General features: G+C 32.2%; 1 protein-coding gene across 1 annotated transcript; it reads right to left on the bottom strand.

Annotated features, from left to right (window-relative positions):
• Positions 1-261: 261 nt before the first annotated feature.
• LOC117026974 (calcium-activated chloride channel regulator 1-like) lies at positions 262-21461 on the bottom strand. Its single transcript, XM_033114310.1, has 14 exons — positions 21255-21461; positions 19940-20080; positions 19455-19602; positions 18999-19107; positions 16283-16463; positions 12305-12532; positions 11271-11495; positions 8880-9057; positions 7803-7903; positions 7240-7464; positions 6690-6960; positions 5988-6155; positions 4351-4590; positions 262-1042 (listed from the first exon to the last, which is right to left on the bottom strand). The coding sequence occupies exons 1-14, from the start codon at positions 21411-21413 to the stop codon at positions 708-710; spliced, it is 2709 nt and encodes a 902-aa protein (XP_032970201.1). The 5' UTR covers positions 21414-21461; the 3' UTR covers positions 262-707.
• Positions 21462-21784: the final 323 nt, after the last annotated feature.

The following is a 21784-nucleotide window of genomic DNA, read 5'->3' as shown; positions in this document are numbered from 1 at the left end:
CCATAAAATTATTTCTATTGTAGATACATAAATGTTTTTCAAATGGTTTAGATAAATTCTGATTTTGTTAATACGTCAAGTGAATTAATAACAGTCTAAAAATGTTTCTTTAAAAGCCACGTACAAGAAAAAAAAAGAAAAAAAAGAACACCACAATAAAAAAGCCTACAGGTACAAAAATGCATCTTTTTTTTATATTGAGTTAATAAATGAATTTTTCAAAGATAGAAAATGGTATACTCATTTTTTTAATTATCGTTTATTTCAGGTGTACAAAACAATGTAATGGTTAGCCGTTTATACCCCTCACAAAGTGATAACCTCCCTTTGCCAATCTACTACCCCTCTGATATTGCACACCGTTATATTTCCATTGTCTCTACTCCTTATGCTGTACTCCACTTACTGTGACCATATATATATATAAAATTATAGTTAACATTCATTATTATTCAGTTTCAGATTCAGGTGTACATTGCAGTGGTCAGGAATGGTATATTCATTTTGATATGCATTTAGCAACTAATTAGTATTAATATCAGACTAATTAGTATTAATGAACTCCAGTAATTAGGAAATTTATTTTTGTACATTCACTTTTATCTTACAAAGGGTTTTATAACAGAAGAGTACTGCAAACTAAATTCTAAATAACTGTTTGTCAAATAGATATAATGTTCAATTTTAGTTCTAATATAGTTTCTAGTTTAAAATATAGATAAAACCACAGCTAATCCCAAAATGGCCAAACGGATTCCAGAACTCTTGGTTCCCAAAGCAGTGAGTGCCTGTGGAGGAATTAACTTGGTTGCTTGTGCAATGTTAGACATTTCTGAGATGAGGTTGGCTTCATTGATGGCTTGAATTGCAATATATAATTTGGTGCCATTTTCTATTTTTAAAAGTTTTTGTTTAAATTCAAAATTTTCTATTGAGCCAGCTTCCTCAGGTATCAGACTAGAAGTATTCACTAAAGTAGCATTGTGAAAATCTTCTTTGAGATCCAGGAGATACTTACTTATTCTTATAATGTAGCTTTTGGCTAGAAAACAAATAGACATTTCATGTATATTAAAATCACTAGGCTGCCATAATGCCACCACACTGCCTTACATTTAGGGCCCTGTCAAAAATGCACACTAGATTTTGGTTACGGAAATCCCAGTTGTAGTTTTTGTCTGGTTATTCCATCTTCTTTATTTTAAGAACAAATATGTGTACAGTTTTTGTCTAGTTATCTAATCATAAAAAAATTTAGTTCAAAATTACATTGTACTAAAAAACAGCATCTAGATTTCTTTTTAGAGATACATGTAAACAGCGGAATCCACTTTTAACTTAGAACAAGGAACACACTAATGTTTAAGTACAGTAAAGACAGTTAGTACCCCACATCTGTAGTATTTCTCATTAAGTTGAGAGACGGAGTAATCAGAAGGGAAAGTAAGAGAGAAGATAAATAAAGAGGGAGACAAGGATAAGGACAAAGAGCAAAAGGAGGCAGAGAGCCTGGCGTGTGTACTAATTACCATGTGCTTAGGAGTTAGGCAGACTTTGATTAGCACCTTAATTTTACTACTATGTTCTAGCTGTGTAACAAAGAAAACATTATTTAATCTTTTTTACCTTCAATTTTCTTATGTGTCAAATAAAGATAACAGTTATTCAATTCATTCAACAAGTATTTATTGAATGCCTGCTATTCTAGTGGTGAGAATTATATATAATACTGCAGGAAAAGTGTTTAGCGCAATGTCTGGGACTTAATAAACATTGGAAATACTATCTATTATAACTCTTATTTTATCAAGGAAGGAAAGGAAGATGCTAACATAAATGTTTCATTCAAAACTGGCCTTAGAAATCTACCAGAGCCATCAATATAAAAATATATTCTCACATTCTGAAATGACATAAACAATAAAACATCAGATGTTTTTTTTGAAGTGACGACTTTATTTTTTAAATGAAATACTAAAGGTGTTATAAATATGTGGTAAATAACTTCAATTTAGTGGCTTTCAAAAAATTCAAGACCTCTGACTTAACATTCTAGTTTTTCAATAAATAGGCTTTATCAATCCATTCTTCACATACACCCTGTGTGGCATTTAGGTGGATCTGTTCATCTATCTATCTGTCTCTCTCTCCCACTCCTTTCTTTCCCCCTTATTTTAACTCAGATATTCCATTGTGAAATTTTGCTTTCTTGATCTTGATCATATTATTTTCTCCCTGTCATGACCCCCTGAAGTGTGTCTCCCTCTCCCTATTTATGCAAATTGTACTTATTTTCCAGGTCTAATAGGAGGCTCAATTTCTTCATAAAGTCTTGTTCATGTATTTCATCCACCCTGATGACTCTCTTCTATGAACTTTTATTGCACAAAATGGAGTTTTCCAGATTGTTTTTTCTCCAAAAAACAATTTATTTTTCAATTAGATTATATGATTTTTGAGGGCAAAGACTATGTTTTATACTCCTTTTGTATCAATTAGAGTTTGTGGAACTGTTCTAGGTATGTATTTGACCTTCTTAATTACTTGTTGGCCAGAAATACAGTTATTAAGTTGCTGCCCAAGTGATAGAGTTAGAAAATCATGAAATAGTAGAATTACATCTATTTGTTTAGTAATTATAGGTCATCTAGCCTAATTTGGATATTTGACAGGTATGGAAATTGGGTCCCAGAGAATTTAAGTACTTCATTTGAAATTATGTAAATATTCATTTATTCTTTGAGACACTGCTATTACCTACTTTTGCAATATCTGAGGGCAACATTTGATGGCAACTGTAACCTCTTCCTATTTGTTACAGGAAAGAAGGAGATTAGATCCTTCCTATTTTAGGTATTTGTGGTTAAGGACAGTGAAGTTCTTCCTCTCCCAGTGTCCATGTATAATGCATTCTTCCTTCTTTTAGTTTCTATAATCAACCTGAGGGACATTTATTATGAAACCAATCTTGAACTGAAGAGTTGGTCTTGATAGAATTGAATTTAGAAGTAAACATTTGGTCAGGTAATTTCATTTGTGGCTTTTCCAGTGCAAGTATTTATTGTTATTGTTATTATTCTGCCATATATTTAAGGGTCATAGCATAGAAGAAATAATGTATTTCAGAAGTTGTTAGGATAAGTGTTTTCAACATTGAAGAAGAGCTCTTCATTGGTGTTCTATGTTTCCTTTGGCTTTAGAATAATCTTTTCCTTATATAATAATGATAAAAAGAAATATAGCTTTGAAAAATGCTATATAGTAAATGAAAGATTAAAAAGCATCTTTTGTATTGAGAGTATACAGTGAGGGGTTTATTGTAACACAGGAGAAAGAATACTGAACATGTGGCTTTCCAGCACCTGAGATATTGCATATATATAGATATTACATATCATTTTCATTTTTCCACCTTAAAAGGAAAAATAGCAAGATTGGCTTTATCTCAAAAGAATCTACTAGTCTAGCACAATAGTGGAATGTGGCACTAATTCCACTAACAGTGGAATGTGGTACTAATGTGGTTCATAAATACTAATGAAATTCTGTTAAATTTAAAGCAAAGATAAAAATCAATTTAAACTTTCTGGAATGAAAGCAATTTATTATTCGAAAGTTTGAATGAATGAGATATTCTGGCCTTGAACTTTATTCATATCTCTCAAACCAGTTTCTCTGCATGTGTTCCTTTCTTTCTGTGGGACACATTCACTTAACTTAGCTAACTTCTCTCATTCTTCATGACTTAGGTCAGGGATAGTCTTTGCTGGGAAGCCTTTTAAAATATACCTTGTGATCTTAACCTCCAGCCAGGAATTTGTGGCCTCCAAATGTGCTGTCATATTATTCTGTGCTTACAACAGTATATCTCCTATCACATTCTGTGAAATTATCTATTTACTTGCACAAAGGGTCTTCTGCACTCAACTGAATGTGGACAGTAGGGATTATTTCTTAGTGTTTGAAAATTCAAAACGGTCAATCAATAAACGAATTTGTGCAAGTACAGAAATACTTAGAAAAAATATTCCCTGGTAGGGAGAAAAGAATGCAACAGAAACCTATTAACTGTCTTTTCAAAGTAATTTCTAAGATGGTTCATATTGTGAGAGGCAGTTTGGCACAATAGAATCTGACAAGAGTGGGTTAGATTCGTAAGTTATTAAATTTAGAAATAATTTTGGTCAGTTAATCTCTTAGAGCTTCACTTTTCACATCTTAAAAATAGGTGAGTAATAGCCCATATTAGACTCTCCACGTTATTTATAAATAGGACTTTAAAATATTCTTAGCAAATGAAAGCCAATGGGATTTCTTTTAGTATATTTAAAATTGTAATATCAAGCTTACCTTTTCCTTCATCAAGGACATTGCCAGGGGCAGTCCATGAAAGTTGAATATGATCTTCTTTAAACTTAGCCTCGAGGTCTGTAATTTTATTTGGTGGGAACACACGAGTATTATCACCAGAAGGAGGAGCTCCTGATACAGTAAATGACCCTCCAGAGGTTAGTCTGCTAAAGTCTTCTACTTCAGCTTCTGCCATGTCATCTTTGACGTCAGGTCTGGGTGGATTCAGTATAATTTTACCTAATAAAAAAGTAATTTTGTAACTTTTCATATTGCCATAGCTATTTTTTTACCATGTAATCTCATCTTGCAGCTGTAAAGGGTTAATATTGATTGATAGCAGACATTGAAAAAATAACAGCTTTCAGTGAAAGAAAGCTTGTTTTGAGGTGATAGCTCATTGTGTTTTTAATATGCATTTCTCTGATGATTAGTGATGCTGAGCATTTTTTCATGTCTATTGGCCATTTGTATTTCCTCTTGGGAGAAACGTCTATTCAGGTCCTCTGACCATTTAAAAAAATTGGATTGTTTATTTTTTTGTTCTTGCGTTGTATGAGTTCCTTATATATTTTGGATATTAGCCCCTTATTGGAGGCGTTGTTTGGAAAATCTTCTCTTAGAATGGCTATCATCAACAAAGACAAATAATAACAAGTGTTGGAGAGGCTGGGGAGAAAAAGGAACCCTCATACACTGTTGGTGGGAATGCAGACTGGTGCAGCCACTATGGAAGGCAGGGTGGAGGTTCCTCAAAAAATGAAGAATAGAATTACCATATGACCCAGCAACCTGTCTCCTGGGTACCTACCCCAAAGATCTTGAAAACATTTATCCGTAAAGATATATATGTGTTCCGATGTTCACTACAGCTTTATTTACGGTGGCCAAGACACCGTACGGTGGCCATGACATGGAAACAACCGAAGATGATTGGATAAATCATCAATAGATGATTTCAATAGATGATTGGATAAAGAAGATGTGATATATATACACAATGGAATACTATTCTGACATAAGAAAAGATGAAATAGTGCCATTTGCGACAACATGGATAGATCTTGAGATTATTATGCTAAGTGAAATAAGTCTGACAGAAAAAGTTGAGAACTGTATGATTTCACTGATATGTGGTATATACAACTGAAAACAACAAATGACAAGACAAATAAATGAAGAAACAAAAGCTCATAGACGCAGACAATAGTTTAGTGGTTACCAGAGGGTAAAGGGGAAGGTGGGTGATTTTACTGGTCTCATTTTAAAATTAATGAGATATTATGCAATGTTAGAACTGTCTTTTAACCAGCTCTCTTTTCTACTTGACTGTAAATTCTTTGAGGACCACTTTGGTGTCTTATTTACCTTTGTAGTTCAAGCATCTAGCACAATGCTTGCCATATAGGACGTGCTCAGTAAATTTTTTTCATGTAAATGAGTTGAGGGGGATGTAAACAAAACACGTTGGAAGCATATAGCCTATGATAAGTCCATTGATATAAATATGGTTTTGAAACATGCAGATGATTTTATAACTATATCCTGAGGTTTTCCAGAGTACATTATATTTTCAATGCCTCGATGCATGTAATTTACCTAACCAAATGACACATTTTTATTTTAAGGCCACTTACCATTGTCTATGTAGCCTGGTATATACAGAGCTTTGTTTTGTCGTCTTAAACTTAGCCTAGCTATGTTTTTTCTTGCCTGGGCATGTACTTTTAAACTGTATCTACCATTTCCACGGTAATGTGTAAAATATCTTGAGTAGATGCCATCATTCTTGACAATATCAGCACCTTAATATTAAAATATAATAATTAGCCAACCAACAGAGTAAAAATGATAGTGATAGCAACCATTTTGGTAGATAGTATAGCAGTGTTTTAAGTACATGAACTTTGGAATCTGCTTAGTTTCAAAGCTTGGCTTGACCATTTGCTAACCCTTGGTTTTGCAAAAGAAAAATTCATGGTAAGCATTCATTAATAGTAACTATTATAATTTCATAAAGGAATCTTAACAAAATAAAGAAAATATAACTAAACTGGAGAAAGCATATTGAAAACACTGACACTAATGAAAACAGAGAAAAATTCTCCTCTTAAGATCCACGAGAAAAGTACAATTGTTCATAAAATTTTAAAAAGATAAATATGTGTATGTCTGTGCCTACTCAAGATAATTGAGTAAAAAAATTTAAAAACATTAAAATAAAATTTAACTCATTTAAAAATGTGATTCATTAGCATACATGGGAAATATTGATTTCTAAGTCATGTGACTGTAGTAGCATTTTAAGTTCAGTGGAAGTTGATACAGATTCTTATTACCTGCACCATTGTCCCACAGCTCCAATGTTACTTGATGTCCGTCTTCGGTTTCTATAATGGCTGTTACATTGATTCCCAGAACAGGCAAAAACCCTTGACTGACTCGTGCATAAACAATCATTGGGCTAGGGTAATGTGCTGTATTTTGACTCATGTGACTGTTTACAATTACTGGGGGTGTGGTAGGATTTCTTGCTCGAGTAGTCACAGTTACCGTTAGCATTTGAAAGTTGTCATGATTATTTAGAAGGCTGTAAGTCCAAGTACCTGTCTGAAAATAAAAAATATTTGAGAGCTTTTGTAGTATTTTCCTACTCTGTTTGGAATATTATTTAGAAATTTAAGCAGAGTAATAGTAATGATTTTTTATACACGATTTTATAAGCTAGTTAAGTATGGATATGAATCCCTAATTATTCTAGTTGGCTTCTTTTTTTATGACAGACTATCTGTAACTGTTTTAATATTGACAGTGTATAAGATGTTATCTGCATTTTTTTTTCTCAAACTTGATTGATAAAGCTTGGAGAAAATAAAAGAGTATTCTTACCTCTGCAATACCTGGTATTCGAAGACGGGCAGACCGAATATTTAGTTCATCTTCTCTGAAATCTGACGTTTTATATTTCTTTCCTTTTGGATCTTGGAGAAGAATTTCTGGCTTTTGTATTGTCCAAGTAACAACAAAAAAAGTGTCATTTCCAATTGTACTATCCACAGGCACTGTACCAATTATCCATTTCCTTGCTGTCATATTTAAGGCTTTACTTTCCAACTGATACATGAATAAAAACAACAAACACATAAAAATTTATTATTATAGTTAATAAAATTTCAAAGTTTGGTCAGTTCAGAGTAATTCTAAATTTATTTTTAAGATTTCAATTAAAATAACTAAGAATTGTTTTGAAAAAAGCATTTATAATTATATCAAAAGAAAAGGTGGCTATAAATTTTCCAGAAAAGCAAATTCAGTAAGGATGTTTTCTTTTTCTGCATACCTGAAATGTTTTCAGGCAAAAGAGTTATTTATTAGAGGAAGAAGTTACTAATTAGGATAATAGAAATTAATTATAAATGTGAAAAGGCAATAAATTTTTCTGAGATACTGACCTGAATAGCCTGCTGAGTGATACTGCCACTTCCAGATGAAATTCTACTGAAAGCATCAATAAGGCCATTTATGTCTTTATGGGCAAAAAAACGATGTCCTCCTAAAACGGAATTTTATTTACTTTTATAAACTAATTTTAAATGGAAAAAATCATATTTTTATTGGTATCTTATTAATATACTTTAAAATATATTTTTAAATTTTATTTTAAACTTACAAAAGATGAATTTCCCAGACCCTTAATTACTTTTAGTATATCAGTGTCCAGAACATATCCAAAATAATACCTAAAACCTTGCTCAAAATAAGTTAGAATGAAGAAAATTTAAGGAACTGGCCCAATATTATTGTGTTTTTTGTTTTTATCAATTAGATACAAGTGCCTGCCACATTAATAAAGCTGATCTAATCACTAAATAATATTGTAAAAATGGAATTTCAGACAATTTTTTGAACTAGCTGCTTATTTTCTAGTTGTCGCTAAGATATACCAAAAACAGAGAATGACAGTTTAGAATAAAGTAATAATTAAGTGCAGAAAATAAATAATAGAAGAGTTAATGAAGAGAGAGATTACTTAGGTATAAGGAATTGGAAAAGAATGGATTGCAGAAGGCAAGAATTAGTAATCAGGACTGTAACTATAGCCATGTGCAAGCTGTTTGTATTCTCTAGGTTTGCATTTCTTCCTCTATGAAATAAGACCATCTGAATCTCTACTGTAGGACTGAGCAGGACAGGTACTGAGGAAGAATTTTGAAATTACAGTTAAGTAAGTCATTGGGAACCATTTGGAAAGAAGTTTCAAATTGGTGGTATTGGTAGCAAGTGATGAGAAATGGAGACAGCAAATCTTGACTAATATTAAAAGAAGCTCGTGTAGGTACAAATGGAAACAGGTTGGGGTGGGGTGGAGAGGAAGGCTATTAATTTGAAGAACAAGGACAAGGAAAGGACAAAGATTAATTTTTAGGATAGGAAATTTTTAAGTAGTTTTGTAGTTTAAGGGAAAGAGCCCCTGGAATGGGGGAGACTAAAAATATATTTTCTATTCAAACTATATCCCAAAGGTTTACCTGTCATATTTGAAAGGGTCTCCAGTTCTTTGGCAGCAGAAGGTCCCAGAGCAATAGTGTGGATGATCGCCCCACTTTGTTTCACCTCATCAAAGCATGAACTTATTTTATCATCTTCCCCATCTGTTAGTAATACGATTTCAGAACCAGAAATGCTCTGGTCACTTAGGGTAATTACCTGGTAGTGAAAAACCAGATTATTAATTACAGAACATCATACCTAAATAAATTTAAACTAACCTATTTAGTCTTAGAGAAGTCTTTAGGCCTAGGCCTGAGAATAGGCAAAAAGGAACTTTTTGCATTTCCATTTCAGGCTGAGTTGCCATGGAAATTAGTGTAATGTGTAAGGGTCTTGTAGGCTTTCAAAGATAGGGTGTTAACAGTTGTAATCCTTTCACATATATACACTAGCTACCCAAGGGAGGAAGAATAAACCACTTAGAACAATGCCAAGGTAATAGTAAGCACTCAGTTAATCTTAGCTATTATTATTATCTCAGGAGATATTTGGGGTGGAAGTATATGACTGAGGTAGTTTTAGAAGGCTTCAGACTACACAGCATCAATAAAGTCATGACTAAACGCAGGTGTGCAAGGTTAAGTGATGTGGCATATGCCTTTTACACATTTCAGTTGATCATTGAAGAATCTCATGATTTCCTGGAAAAAAAAACATTGATCTATCGTGAAGAAGGAAGTTCATAAATTTATGATTAAGTATTACATTTTTTTTTAACTTTTTTTCCGACTTCTACCAAGACTATTTGCTAAGATCTTTAGTTAGACAATTGAGAGTAAATTCCAACCCTGCCATTTGCTGGATAGAACAGCTAGTATTAAGTCAGTGTCTCACTGTTTCATACGTAATAGAGTTCTATAAATAGCTTGGTGAGGTGATTAACTTTTTGGACTTTGGAGTAAGAAACACCAGGTTTTAAGTCCTAGATTTGCCAATTACTGACTATACGATCTTGAGAAATACACTTAATACTCTGAACCTCAGTTTCCTTATGTGCAAAATGGGCATAATAAATAGTATCTGACTAAAAAAGTAATGGTAAGGATAAAACAAGATCATACATGTAAAACATTTAATATAGACAATAATGTAGTATATGCTCAATAAATTTTAGCTATTACTCTAATGATTATGTAAGCAAAATGCTTATATATTGATGTGGTTTCATTACATATATAAGAGGTATTTATAGCTTTGAATGTGATTTGACAGAATCTATTCAGCAATAGACTCTGTGGTCAAAATATAAGATAATATATCAAAATATATTAAGAAAAACATGTGTGAACCAATATATGCAAACATTATGAGACATTCCCAATATATAGTACTGTCATAGTTTAGAAATAAATACACATATACATGTATACATAATAAGAATTATTATATAATAGATTCTAAAAGATATTAGAATCTTTTCTTGAGCACTTACTTATCTTACATAATTCTCACAATTCAATGAGATAGGTATTATTATTTTCCACATTTCCTTGGTTGAGGAAACAGATTTTCTGAGTTGAGTTACTTACCCAAGGTTATTTAGCTTATAGATAATTGATCCAGAATCCCAGGTTTGTCTGAATCCAGAGTCTGCATATCTTCTTAAACTATTATAATTTACAATAATAGACATCATGGAGAAAGCTAAGAGATGTTATTAATTAGTGGTCTGGATAAGAGTACCAATTTCTACATATTAGCTGAGGCAATGAAAAGATCAGTGAAGGAAAGCAGCTTTCTGTTTTTGTGACTTAAAGAATGATGATAAATAGGCTTAAATATAGGCTATATTTAGATGGGAAGAAATTCAAACGAATACTGGAGGCAGTTTAATTTAGCGCTCAAAATTTGCTCCCAATTTTTGATTTCACAATTTTTGTTTCATTACACTTCCACCTATGTGTCTTGGGTTTGATCTATATTGCTTGAGGAACTACTTCTATCTTTGTGATTGTTAAATGTTAATGTAACTTGATGAACTGAGGTTTTCTTTATCGATAATATAGAAATATTATTAATTTTCTTTTTCCACGGTCCCCTCAATAGCATTATTTTCTGCTCATGAAAATTCAGACTGTGGGAGCGATAAAGAAATAGGGAACTCCTCAATAAAATCATGATGATTATGTACACACTGGATTTTTCTTCCCTTAACCACTCCCCAGTGCAACTCAGAGAGGCTCCAGCTGTAAACAAACAACACAGTAGCAGATCTTTTAAAAAAATTATTTAAATGAAGGACCTATGATCTCATGACCCTTGTTCAAAGATGGTTGGACAAAATTAAAAGCAATGGTAAATGGCAAATGATATTTAGAAAAACATTTTTTATGGCAAATGATATTTAGAAAAAACATTTTTTATTTTACCTGGAATCCTGCTTTGAGTCCGCTGCAAATTGAAGTTCCACCATTAGCTACTTGAGGCAGATTTGCAGTGATTCTTTGGGAAGCATTCTCATTAGTTATTTCTATAAGATTATTTTGGATTGTAGCAAAACTTTCAAATGTGACCATCCCAGCTAATGATCCCTTTTCAATAATTTGAACCAAGTATATTTCTGCTGCTTGATTCATTCGAAAGAGACGATCTTCCTGTAAGAAAAATATGTCTGAACAATTCCTGACGTCTCCTCAAACCTTGACAGATTGATGAAAGACAAAATTGTTTATGGGCCACAGATCATGACAATCGATGATTATAATATTTTAGAATTTAACTCCTTTCTTTTATTAAAAAGAAATAATAGTAAAGAAAATATTTAAAAATCGGTCATGTTATACTTGGAAAAGCCTTAAAAATCTATAACTTTTATTTAACAGTTTTATATTCAGGAATTTCTGCTAAGGAAATATTTTAAAAATGCATACAAAAATTTTCATTGCAATACAATTTTAAATAAGTTGAACATCTCCAAAATGTCCAGGATGTTATTTGACTAAATTCTGATAAGTGAATATGATACAACCATTAAAAATGGAATCATTTTTTTTCCCAGGAGGACTGTTTAAGGTATAATAAGTAAAAAAATCATATTATAAACATTATATAAAATATAATCACATTTTTGAGAACGAAAAACTAATACACAAACGAAAGAAACTGGAATGACAAATGCTCAATGGTGGAATTAAGGAAGTTTTTTTTTCTTTAGTTATATTATTTCTAGTTTGTTAGAACTAAAAATTAAAAAGTAAACATTATCCATAATCCAATAACCTTAACATAATAATTTTTATTTTTTAACATAGTATCTTTTAGTACTTGTATTATAAAATTATTGTACTAAAATTTATTAGAATAATAAATATATATTTTAGTTAGTTTAGAAGAACTCTGATTAAATTATATTTCTATTAGCTTAAATACTTAATTTAAGGGAGCTAACAAATAAATGTCTTACTGAATTCATGCTTCCAGATTTATCTAGTACCAAACAGACTACTCGCTGTTTGGACTTGATCAATGAGAATATAGGATGAGGTGGTAGATTTCTTCCTGTCATGGGAGATGCAGTCCGAAAATCATCAGAGGTCATGATTACATCCCATGTACTTCTGTGATTGCACATTCTGTTTTGTAGGTTTGGAGCTTCTGCATTGTGTGTTTCTGCTGTACAAAATTCAGTCACCTGGAAAAAAATCAATTAGAAGACGATATTATGGTAACTGGTGAGGCAGTACCTTTCTTTCCAACTATGCAGTTGAATGCCATATACATATTCCACAGATTTTATCTCCTGAAAACTGAAAATTTCATTCTGACATCCCTTTTGCATATTTGAGTAGAGAGGAAGCACTTGAAAGTGTTTTAGTGATTCTTTTAGGCATACGTAGATAATAGCAGTGTGGGGTGGTGGTGGCTGGCACAACTGTTTTAAGCCAACTTCTTACTTTCTCTTCTAGATTCTTGGGAGACTCAAAAGTTGAATTAAGTTTTATGGAAAAATGGAGAGTTTGCAGTCATTTCTAGCTGTCCCCTAAAAGTGGGATAAAAAATGGCCTTCTATAATTGCCTAAGTATTTTCTCTCTTTATAGTTGATAGAAAAACTTGAGAACAGATATTCTAACAACCAGGATTGTTATTAGCGCTGCTGAACTCTGACATAAAAAAAAACACAATACTCCTGAAAAAGTAATGAAAATGTAGGGGGGAAAAAATGAGGAAATGTGATTGCTTCTCTTTCAGTTGCAAATGGTGAGTTTTGTTCAGTAATTTTGCCAAATGACATTTCATTGCTATAGAATCTGTGAAAATCTTACACATTTTGAAAATTTAGTAACTTGGAAAAATGCTCCCATAAACTAGTGCAGCGTTCAGAAAGGAATTCATCTTGCAGTATGCTTCAGCATGTAAGAAATACTTTCCTAAGTGTCATTTCAATTTTTAAAATGTTTTTCCAATACAAAGTCTAGATGTAAACTCAGATTTAGAGCTAAATTTCTAAATCTGAATCCATTTTATTTAAGTTTCAACAGTTTGTTTTCCTTATAATATGGTTCTGGAATACATTTCCCAGGAGGGGTTATATTGGATGGGAGAAAAATACAGTTTTAAATCACAGCAGTAATTCATAATCAAGTCTTTCTGATATGAAATGCCCATCAAGTCTGGTCCCTCTTTCCTTTGCCACTGCCTTTATGCAAGGCCTTCAGGTCTCTTCTCTGCCTCTTGTTGTTGCCCTCCCATTGGACTCCCTTCCTCTGCTATTTTCTCACTCCATTTTGTCGTTCACAATTAGTAGGATTATCTTCCTGAAAGAAATAAGCTGATTACATTCCCAGTCTGAAGCTGATAAGATAAAAGCTAAACCCCTTAGCTTTGTGAGTCCCAGTTTCTTGTTTCAATTTCGTTTCTTGCTTCTTGCTCACCGTGTGTCCTTTGCTTGTATGACACTGAACTTTTTCTTGTCCTTAGAGTACGCCAGAAACTTTCTATCTGCTAACCCAAATAGAAAAAGCGAAGGAAATTTTATACAAATTAGAAAAAGGTGCCCCTTTCTCATGTTTTCCTTCCTTCCTTCCTTCCTTCCTTTCTCTCATTTTTCACTGCTATCTACCTAAAAATTGTTCTAATAAGTATTAAAATCTTTAGTGACCATGAAGCAAATAATTTGGGCAGTGCTCAACTTATATAGTTGTAAAGCAAGGCATTCCTGTTTATTTCCATTCTTTGCTTTTGAAAACCTGTTTCTTTGCCTAGAATACACTTCCCTTTCCTGCTTTGGTAAATTCATGCTCATTTTTTCAAATCCCAGTTCAAAACTCATCTCTTTAGAAACAATTTTCTGACCTCCAGTTAGAGGTGTTTGCTATACTCTTATAGCACTTGGTTTATCTCTTCCTACTTGGTACTCATATGTATTTTTCTTGTACCTCTACCTCTGTCACTAAACTGAGTTCCTCAAGAATAGTTATCTTTAATTATTTCTGTATTTCCAGCTCCTAACACAGTGCTGGATATGAAGTGGGAATAATTAAATTTAAGGGAAGGAAATCATGGGATTAAACATTCAATATCTCAGATCATAGCTCTCCTAGGTCTGATCTTATGCTCTGGGTATAGATGCTATGCAATATATTTAGTCTATGTTATGATAATTAGAAGCTAGTGTTATTCTGGACAAGCTATATGGTTAAATGTAGTATTTATGTCTGAGCCATATCTTACATAATTAGTTGCCCTCTATATTTCAGCTACATGATCTTCTACATTATTGTTTATCTCCCAGGTAGGCAGCACAAGTTATCTCCTAATAGTCAAATGGTTTGGGGATTTATAGTTTAGTACAGACAGTACATATTCCAATTATCCTCTTGTGTCATGTGATATATATATATCACATGACAATCACATGACACAAGAGGATAATTGGAATATCTATATATGTGTGTCACATGACACAAGAGGATAATTGGAATATGTATATATGGAACATATATATGTATATATGTATTTATATATACATATATATATGTGTGTATATTTATATATACATATATATATATAAATATATATATATTTATGATCTCCAAATAGATATATTTGGTTGCTAAATTCTTTGGCTAGCCTTTGCTGATCCAGATTCATCAGGTTAAAGTGAACTTTCTTGACTCATGTTTCAAATATTTCAGGAGGGAACTTTATTAGGCTGCAAAACAATTTCTACTTTAATTCTAATTGGGTTCATTTAAGCGTTTTAGAAGAAAATATGAAGTCTTTGTTTTGACTCAAGTCTTTTATCATTAGTGCCCTAGGCTTTAAAACAATTTAAAATTTTATTGGGCCTTTAAAAATCTCCTTCTATGGAAGTATTTGTTGCTGGTGACTTGATATATGAAAATTGGCTTCTTTAAATAAGTTAGTCTTACTATCTAGAGGTAGCATATTTACTTTAGTTTGATATTTTTTGGGTCACTTTTATCTGTTTCATATTTTAAAATGTGTCGAAATTTTTATTAGGTAATTATAATGTTTGCATTAATTGAGATTGGACTTACCCAGGGAAAGAGACATTGACTATTATTCAAATATTTTATAAATTTTAACAATTAAAAATTTAACGTTTATTTTGTACTCACCTTGTGCTAAGCACTGTGATCATACTTTACTTATATTTGCTGTTATAAATCTAACAACAATGACACTGTGAAAAGTATTATAATTCATATTTAAAACATGAGACAACTAAATCTCAGATTTAGCAGTTTGCTCATAGTGAACAGCTTGAAGATGACAAACTGGGTTTTGATATCAAATCTATCTGACTTTGAGGCTTATCTTGTCTGAGTTTTATACACTTAAACCAGATATTTCAGGTGAAACATTAGCTTTGGAACTTGAATTATTGTGTTGTTACTTTTTAATTGGTCAGGTGGATGATTGTGAATTTTTTCCTTAAGTTTGTTCTATAGGGACAGAGCCGTATATGTTTTCAAAATATCATTTGCAATAGCTTGGTGTGTTTTAGATAATGGAAAATCTAGAATGTTAGTACTTTCTAAAGCTACAGAATGAATTACTTTGGAAAAGTAATATGACGAATACTTAGAAGAGAGAATTAAAATTAAGTTTGTAGTTCTAGACACAAATTTACAGAAGTTAAATAAGGGAAAGCATGTTGTAAGAAATTATGTGACACCAAGTAGGAAGACGGGTACATTTCTACCTCTGAAGAAAGAAACAGTTTAACAAGAAAGGGCGGAATAATTTCCAGACATAACCTGACACATGCTGGAGAAAATGGCTGTTAATTAATTGTCTGAATAATTTCCCACGTTTCTACTAGTATATATATTTTCATAGCAGAAAATCCAATTTCCCAAATCATTTTTTTCCCCAAAGAGTTCCTTTGTGAGAGTAGAAAAAAGAGGTACTTACAGAATCAAAACTTTGCATAAACATTATGGATTCCCTTGCAGTCTGAGATTTTTCTGGCAAGAATGTACATTTTGCTTCATACAACCCGGTCTGTGAGTCACGTCTGCATGGCTTTGTTATACAACTGCCTTGCTGGCATTTCTTTAAAACCACATTACTTCCAGTCAAAAGAGTTGAACATCTATGATGAAAGAATTATTTTACATTTACATATGAAGACCAGACAAATCGTGAATAAATACTAACATCCTAAAATCTTAAATACTAACATCCTAAAATCTTTCCCTCAATAATAATTGCTATAGATCATGTACCAAACATTTTGACAGTAGTCTCAGTATCCTACCCCTATTTACGATCGATTTCAACAAGAACAATGATATCAGTTCATATTTATTAATATTTATTGCTCACTAATGTGATTAACAAATCTATTATCCTTGTTATGTTGGGCTAAGGATGATAATCCCTAACTCAGAGGGATGTTATAAAGATTAAATAATTTAAGAGACACAGAGGAGTTGCTTCTTAACGAGGATGGGAGCATCAACATTATGCTTAGAACCCTCTTGAATTATATGTTATAGAACCCTCTTAAATTATATATATAATATATATGTGTGTGTATATATATATATGTGTATACATATATATATATGTATGTATACACTATTGCAAGATGTGATCAAACAATATGGTGAATATTTAAATAAAAAAATTTATTACAGGAAAATACACATTGCCATTAATTCCCCTCAAAATACTCCCCCTCACATCGAATACACTTATCCCATCATTCTTGCCACTTTCTGAAGCAGTTCTGGAACTCCTGTTTCATGAGTGTCTTTACTTCATCCTCTCATGACAACGCACTGTGTCACACATCATTTTTGGCACAGCAGTTTCTGTCAAATAAAAACATTATGGCGTGTCCTTATCCACCTTATTCACCGGATCTGGCACCATGTGACTTCTGGCTCTTCCCCACAGTCAAAATGACCATGAAAGGTAAACGTTTTGAATAGATTCAGGACATCAAGGCAGCCATGACAACGCAACTAAAGCCACTCGAGGAAGAGGACTTCCAGAACTGCTTCAGAAAGTGGCAAGAACGATGGGATAAGTGTGTTTGAAGTGAGGGGGAGTATTTTAAAGGGGATTAATGGCAATGTGTATTTTACTGTAATAAAAATTTTAAAATTTAAACATTTACTCTACTTTTTAAAATCATACCTTGTACATATATACATATATATATGTATACCATATATATACCACATGGTTTTGTGTTTACAGCATTTTGCAACTTACATTTAAAAACCACTGAGCTAGTGTGAGGAAAGAAATAAAAATAAACCCTGTATGGAAATGTTTGTGCATTCAAATCATTTGGTCTTTATGATAAGTAAGACAATTGTCAAGTACCTGGCAGGGAATGGGGGTGGAGTATGGCTAAAGATTCTAAAGAATTCCAGTTTATCTGCAAGATTTATTCCCCTTCTGTGTTAATATTAAATTTTATAACACTAATCCAGTTTAATAAATTTATTTGTATTGCAAGGATTAAAGGAGATGGTGATTCATATTTTTCAAGAGGGTTAGCTCTAGTGTAAGCCTAAAAGTTAAATTTATACTGCTTCAAACAAAGTGCCTGGCACACAGTAGGAGCTCAGCTAATATTATTTTAGCTACTTTTTTTTTTACTAATATATCTCGTTTTATGACTGATAAAGAAACTCATTTGTTTTTCATTGATTTATTATAAATTTGTTGTTTGATACATTATAAGTTTAGCTTTTACTTGACTTTGTGTCAAGCCTAAACTGGAGGATTAAAAATAAAAAAGAAAATCAGTCCTGAAGGATCTTAAAGTCTCTTGGGGAAAATAAAAGTACGCAGACAATTACTGCCCATTGTGAGAGAAGCCCAGGCATATTGCTCTGTGAACACTCTCAAGGTTATCTAACTCCAAATGGAGGGAGAGGAAAGACACTTAGGAGAGAAACATTTAAACTGAGCCTTGAAGGAGGAACAATATTGCTTGGATAAGGGAGGTAGTGCTGGGAGGAGTTGCATGGGTTGAGGTGAGAGGAATGAGTATCCTGGGTTGAGAGGAGATGGGGAGAGACGTTTTTTCTATCACACTTCTTTCCTCTAATATGATTTTTATTCCAAAGACTTATTTTCTATTATACTGATTTCTGTTGTCCTTTAAATGCTGGACCTATCATAATCTACCCGGATTATATTTCTTAAAAAATCAGTTAACTTACATGTCCTTATGAAAAATACTTTTTTTTCCCTTTAGGTTCAAGGCTAAATAAAAAGTAAAATATATTTAACATGAAGCTCCAGTAGTTTAGTTGATTTTAATGAAACAGTTATGACTCAAATGAAATGAAAGATTGGGTAGGAACTTGAACGCCACTTCTTAGATATCTTAAGATTTAGGCTATAGCTTTTTCCTTTCTCTTTTGACAATAACGTATTTTAGTACAATCCCCAGGAATACTGAAATGATTCCCAATTCAGGATTGATGTTAATTTCAAGGTGGAATTCTCAGCAGTAGTTGAACACTTACATAGTGTGGGGTAGGTCAGATATTGCAATTAACTGTGAACATTCAACCACTGAGTTAGCCTTTGTTTGCCTAGTATAGAAAATTAAAAAGTTATAGGTGAAAAAATTTTAAAACATGTTTTAATACAATGATACCTTGTTGCTTCAATAGTGTTCTGGCTAGAAATATAGAATGGCCGATGTTCATTATACTCATCAAATACTCCCCATCGGAGGTGGGCCCACTCGTGGACAAATACTCTGCCTGTGAGAGAATATCGCCACTTATAAATTTACATTTATAATATTTTAATTCAGTTTTCTTATATTATAGTCTCCCTGCCCAATATTCCCAACCTAACTGTGTCAAGGAACTCTGGAAATTGACACCATTCACTAAGCCAAAAAAAGTTGAAATGGATTAGTATCCAAAATGACTAATTTTATTCTTAAACACAACTGGAGAAAGAAATAACTAGTATATTTCCAAACAAAGGTATTAATTGATACCTATTTTTTTTCTTTAAAAAGTCTTTAAAATTACCATTAATCACAGTGTTATATTTATTTCCAGTGGAAATAAAAATAGAAGCATAAAACGGATATCCTTACCTCGGGATCCATAGAAAAGCAAATTATTAGACAACAAGAAGTTTGGAGTAAAATGTATATATTGTCCTTTTTCTCCGCATTGTCCATACTGAAGTGTATAGGGATCATCTCCATATTCTAGGTAAGGATGAGCAACTATGACATCTGCCTAAAAAGCAGAACAAACAAACCAAAACAGAGCTCAGGAGCAATAACAATAAGGAAGTTTTAATCTAAGAAAAGTAATATCACTAATTTAATTACTAAAGTAGTGATTAGTAATTACTAAGATATTATATTAATTTTTAAAATGCATAGGAGAGGGGTCAAATATATGGTGATAGAAGGAGAACTGACTCTGGGTGGTGAAACACAATGTGATATATAGACAATGTATTACAGAATTGTACACCTGAAATCTATGAAAGTTTACTGACCATTGTCACTCCAAAGAGAAGAAGCACAGGAAGAAAGAAGCAGTTTAAAAGCTAGATAAAATATCCTACCTTGTCATATGATTCTTGTTTTGGCTTTAAGTACTCAGATTTTGACTTCCAGGTCAGTGGAATTAAAATGCTTACATTCCTGAAATAAACCCTTCGTTTGGTGGCGTGAAACAGATAAGAAGAAGCTTCAGTTACCATTTCCTGAGAAAATTTAAAATACCTTGTGGTGACAATTGCACAATGAAATGAGCATAAAAGTGTATATACAAACAAGAAATAGCAAATCTAAGCTCCCTTTCCCCAAATATTTTGGTAAAGACTAACTGAAAAAGAGGTTAAATTTTACCATATTTCTCTAGTTTGTAAACTTCTCATTTTCATGTGCTCAAAAATCAACTCTAATTTTTATCCTAACCTGCATTCAACATTTTGAGTTGGAGAGGGGAGTGAAGGTGCTGAGCAAGATATAAAGACTTAATATAAAGATATTAAGACTGGGAGCCTGTGGCAAGTTGCTTATTTAATCATCTAGAGGTGCTTACAATTGGGTTGGGAATTTAAAGTTGTGTAGATTTTATACTTGTTGATTAAAAAATTTTTGCAGGATTTATTTAGAGTTATCATTTCATATAGAATGTGTTCATAAAAGGCAATGTTTTACCAAGCAGTAATGGAAATAAAAATATATATGTCTTATTGGCTTCAAGTCCCAATTTTGCCACTTATTATATGACTCTACAAATCACTTAACTTCTCTCATTTATGCAACAAGAGTAATAATCTTTGTGCTTGACCATCTCATAAGGGTATTTGGAGCATCAAAGAAGATAATATATATTAAAGTGCTATATATGAAATTTTTTTATTATACTGAGTAACCCAAATAAAATTAGGAAGTAAATCAACTGAAAAAATACATAATGTTTTCTTTAAGATCAAATACAAAAGAGTTTTAAATTTTTCAGATTTGATCAACTGAAAAAATTTGTAAGATAATGAACCTCTCAGGCTTAAATGTTGGTTAGTTATTTAATCATTATAAAATTAACTTTATAAAGATAAAATTTAAAAATAAATCTCTGGTAGCTCTAAGGTCTTTCTATTAGCTTAACAAACTGCAAAAATATTAGTAATTTGGCCTTTTAATAATTCATTAGGAGAATGACTAATACTATTAATATATGATAAATCATACTTAAACTAAGCAGATATTAATTTTGAGAGTTTAGGTACATGCTATATAAGTGATGAATACTGTCAAAGCAATTTTGGAAAGTTATAACTCTGTGTGAGTATGTGTAATGTGCCTAGGCAACATGAGTTGAAAATACTTATTGACATAAAAGTAAGGTGATAATAAAATTTTCTTTCTTACCTTTATGTTTTGAATAAGTTTTTCATCTTCTGGCACACTGGGGTTAATTGCAATGACAATGCCATCATATCCATTGTTCTTCAAACTTACCATTGAGCTTTTCATTCCAGGCAAGAGATGTAAAGCTAGGAACAGAATAACATTCACACAGAGCACCATTTTTGCACGTTACAATAAACCTTTAGGAGACGTGAGGAGAGAGTATTTATGTATCTGCTTAAAGTGGGGATTTGAATCAGACCAGAATATTTGCATAGATGTAATAAATTACTAAAATATTTTGATGAACCTTCCTTATCTTATTCTAAAGATTTAGTTGTTAAGTAGCAATGGGAATTATGCTGAACACATGACATTTATTCTTTCTAAGATAGCTAATGTGTTACATACTCATTGGATTGCACAATTCTTTTAGATTGTTTGTGTAGGTATCATCCTCATTGCGGTGGCCAATCATAGGCATTGCATCATTATCAAATGGTGTTAGAGACCTTCCAGTCCTGTTACCTGTTTAAAGAAAATCACTACAT

The sequence above is a fragment of the Rhinolophus ferrumequinum genome, chromosome 9, assembly GCF_004115265.2.
Source record: "Rhinolophus ferrumequinum isolate MPI-CBG mRhiFer1 chromosome 9, mRhiFer1_v1.p, whole genome shotgun sequence".
In the NCBI taxonomy this organism is placed as follows: Eukaryota; Metazoa; Chordata; class Mammalia; order Chiroptera; family Rhinolophidae; genus Rhinolophus; species Rhinolophus ferrumequinum.
The sequence above is the reverse complement of the archived record's forward strand: the minus strand, read 5'-3'. Positions and strand labels throughout refer to the sequence as shown.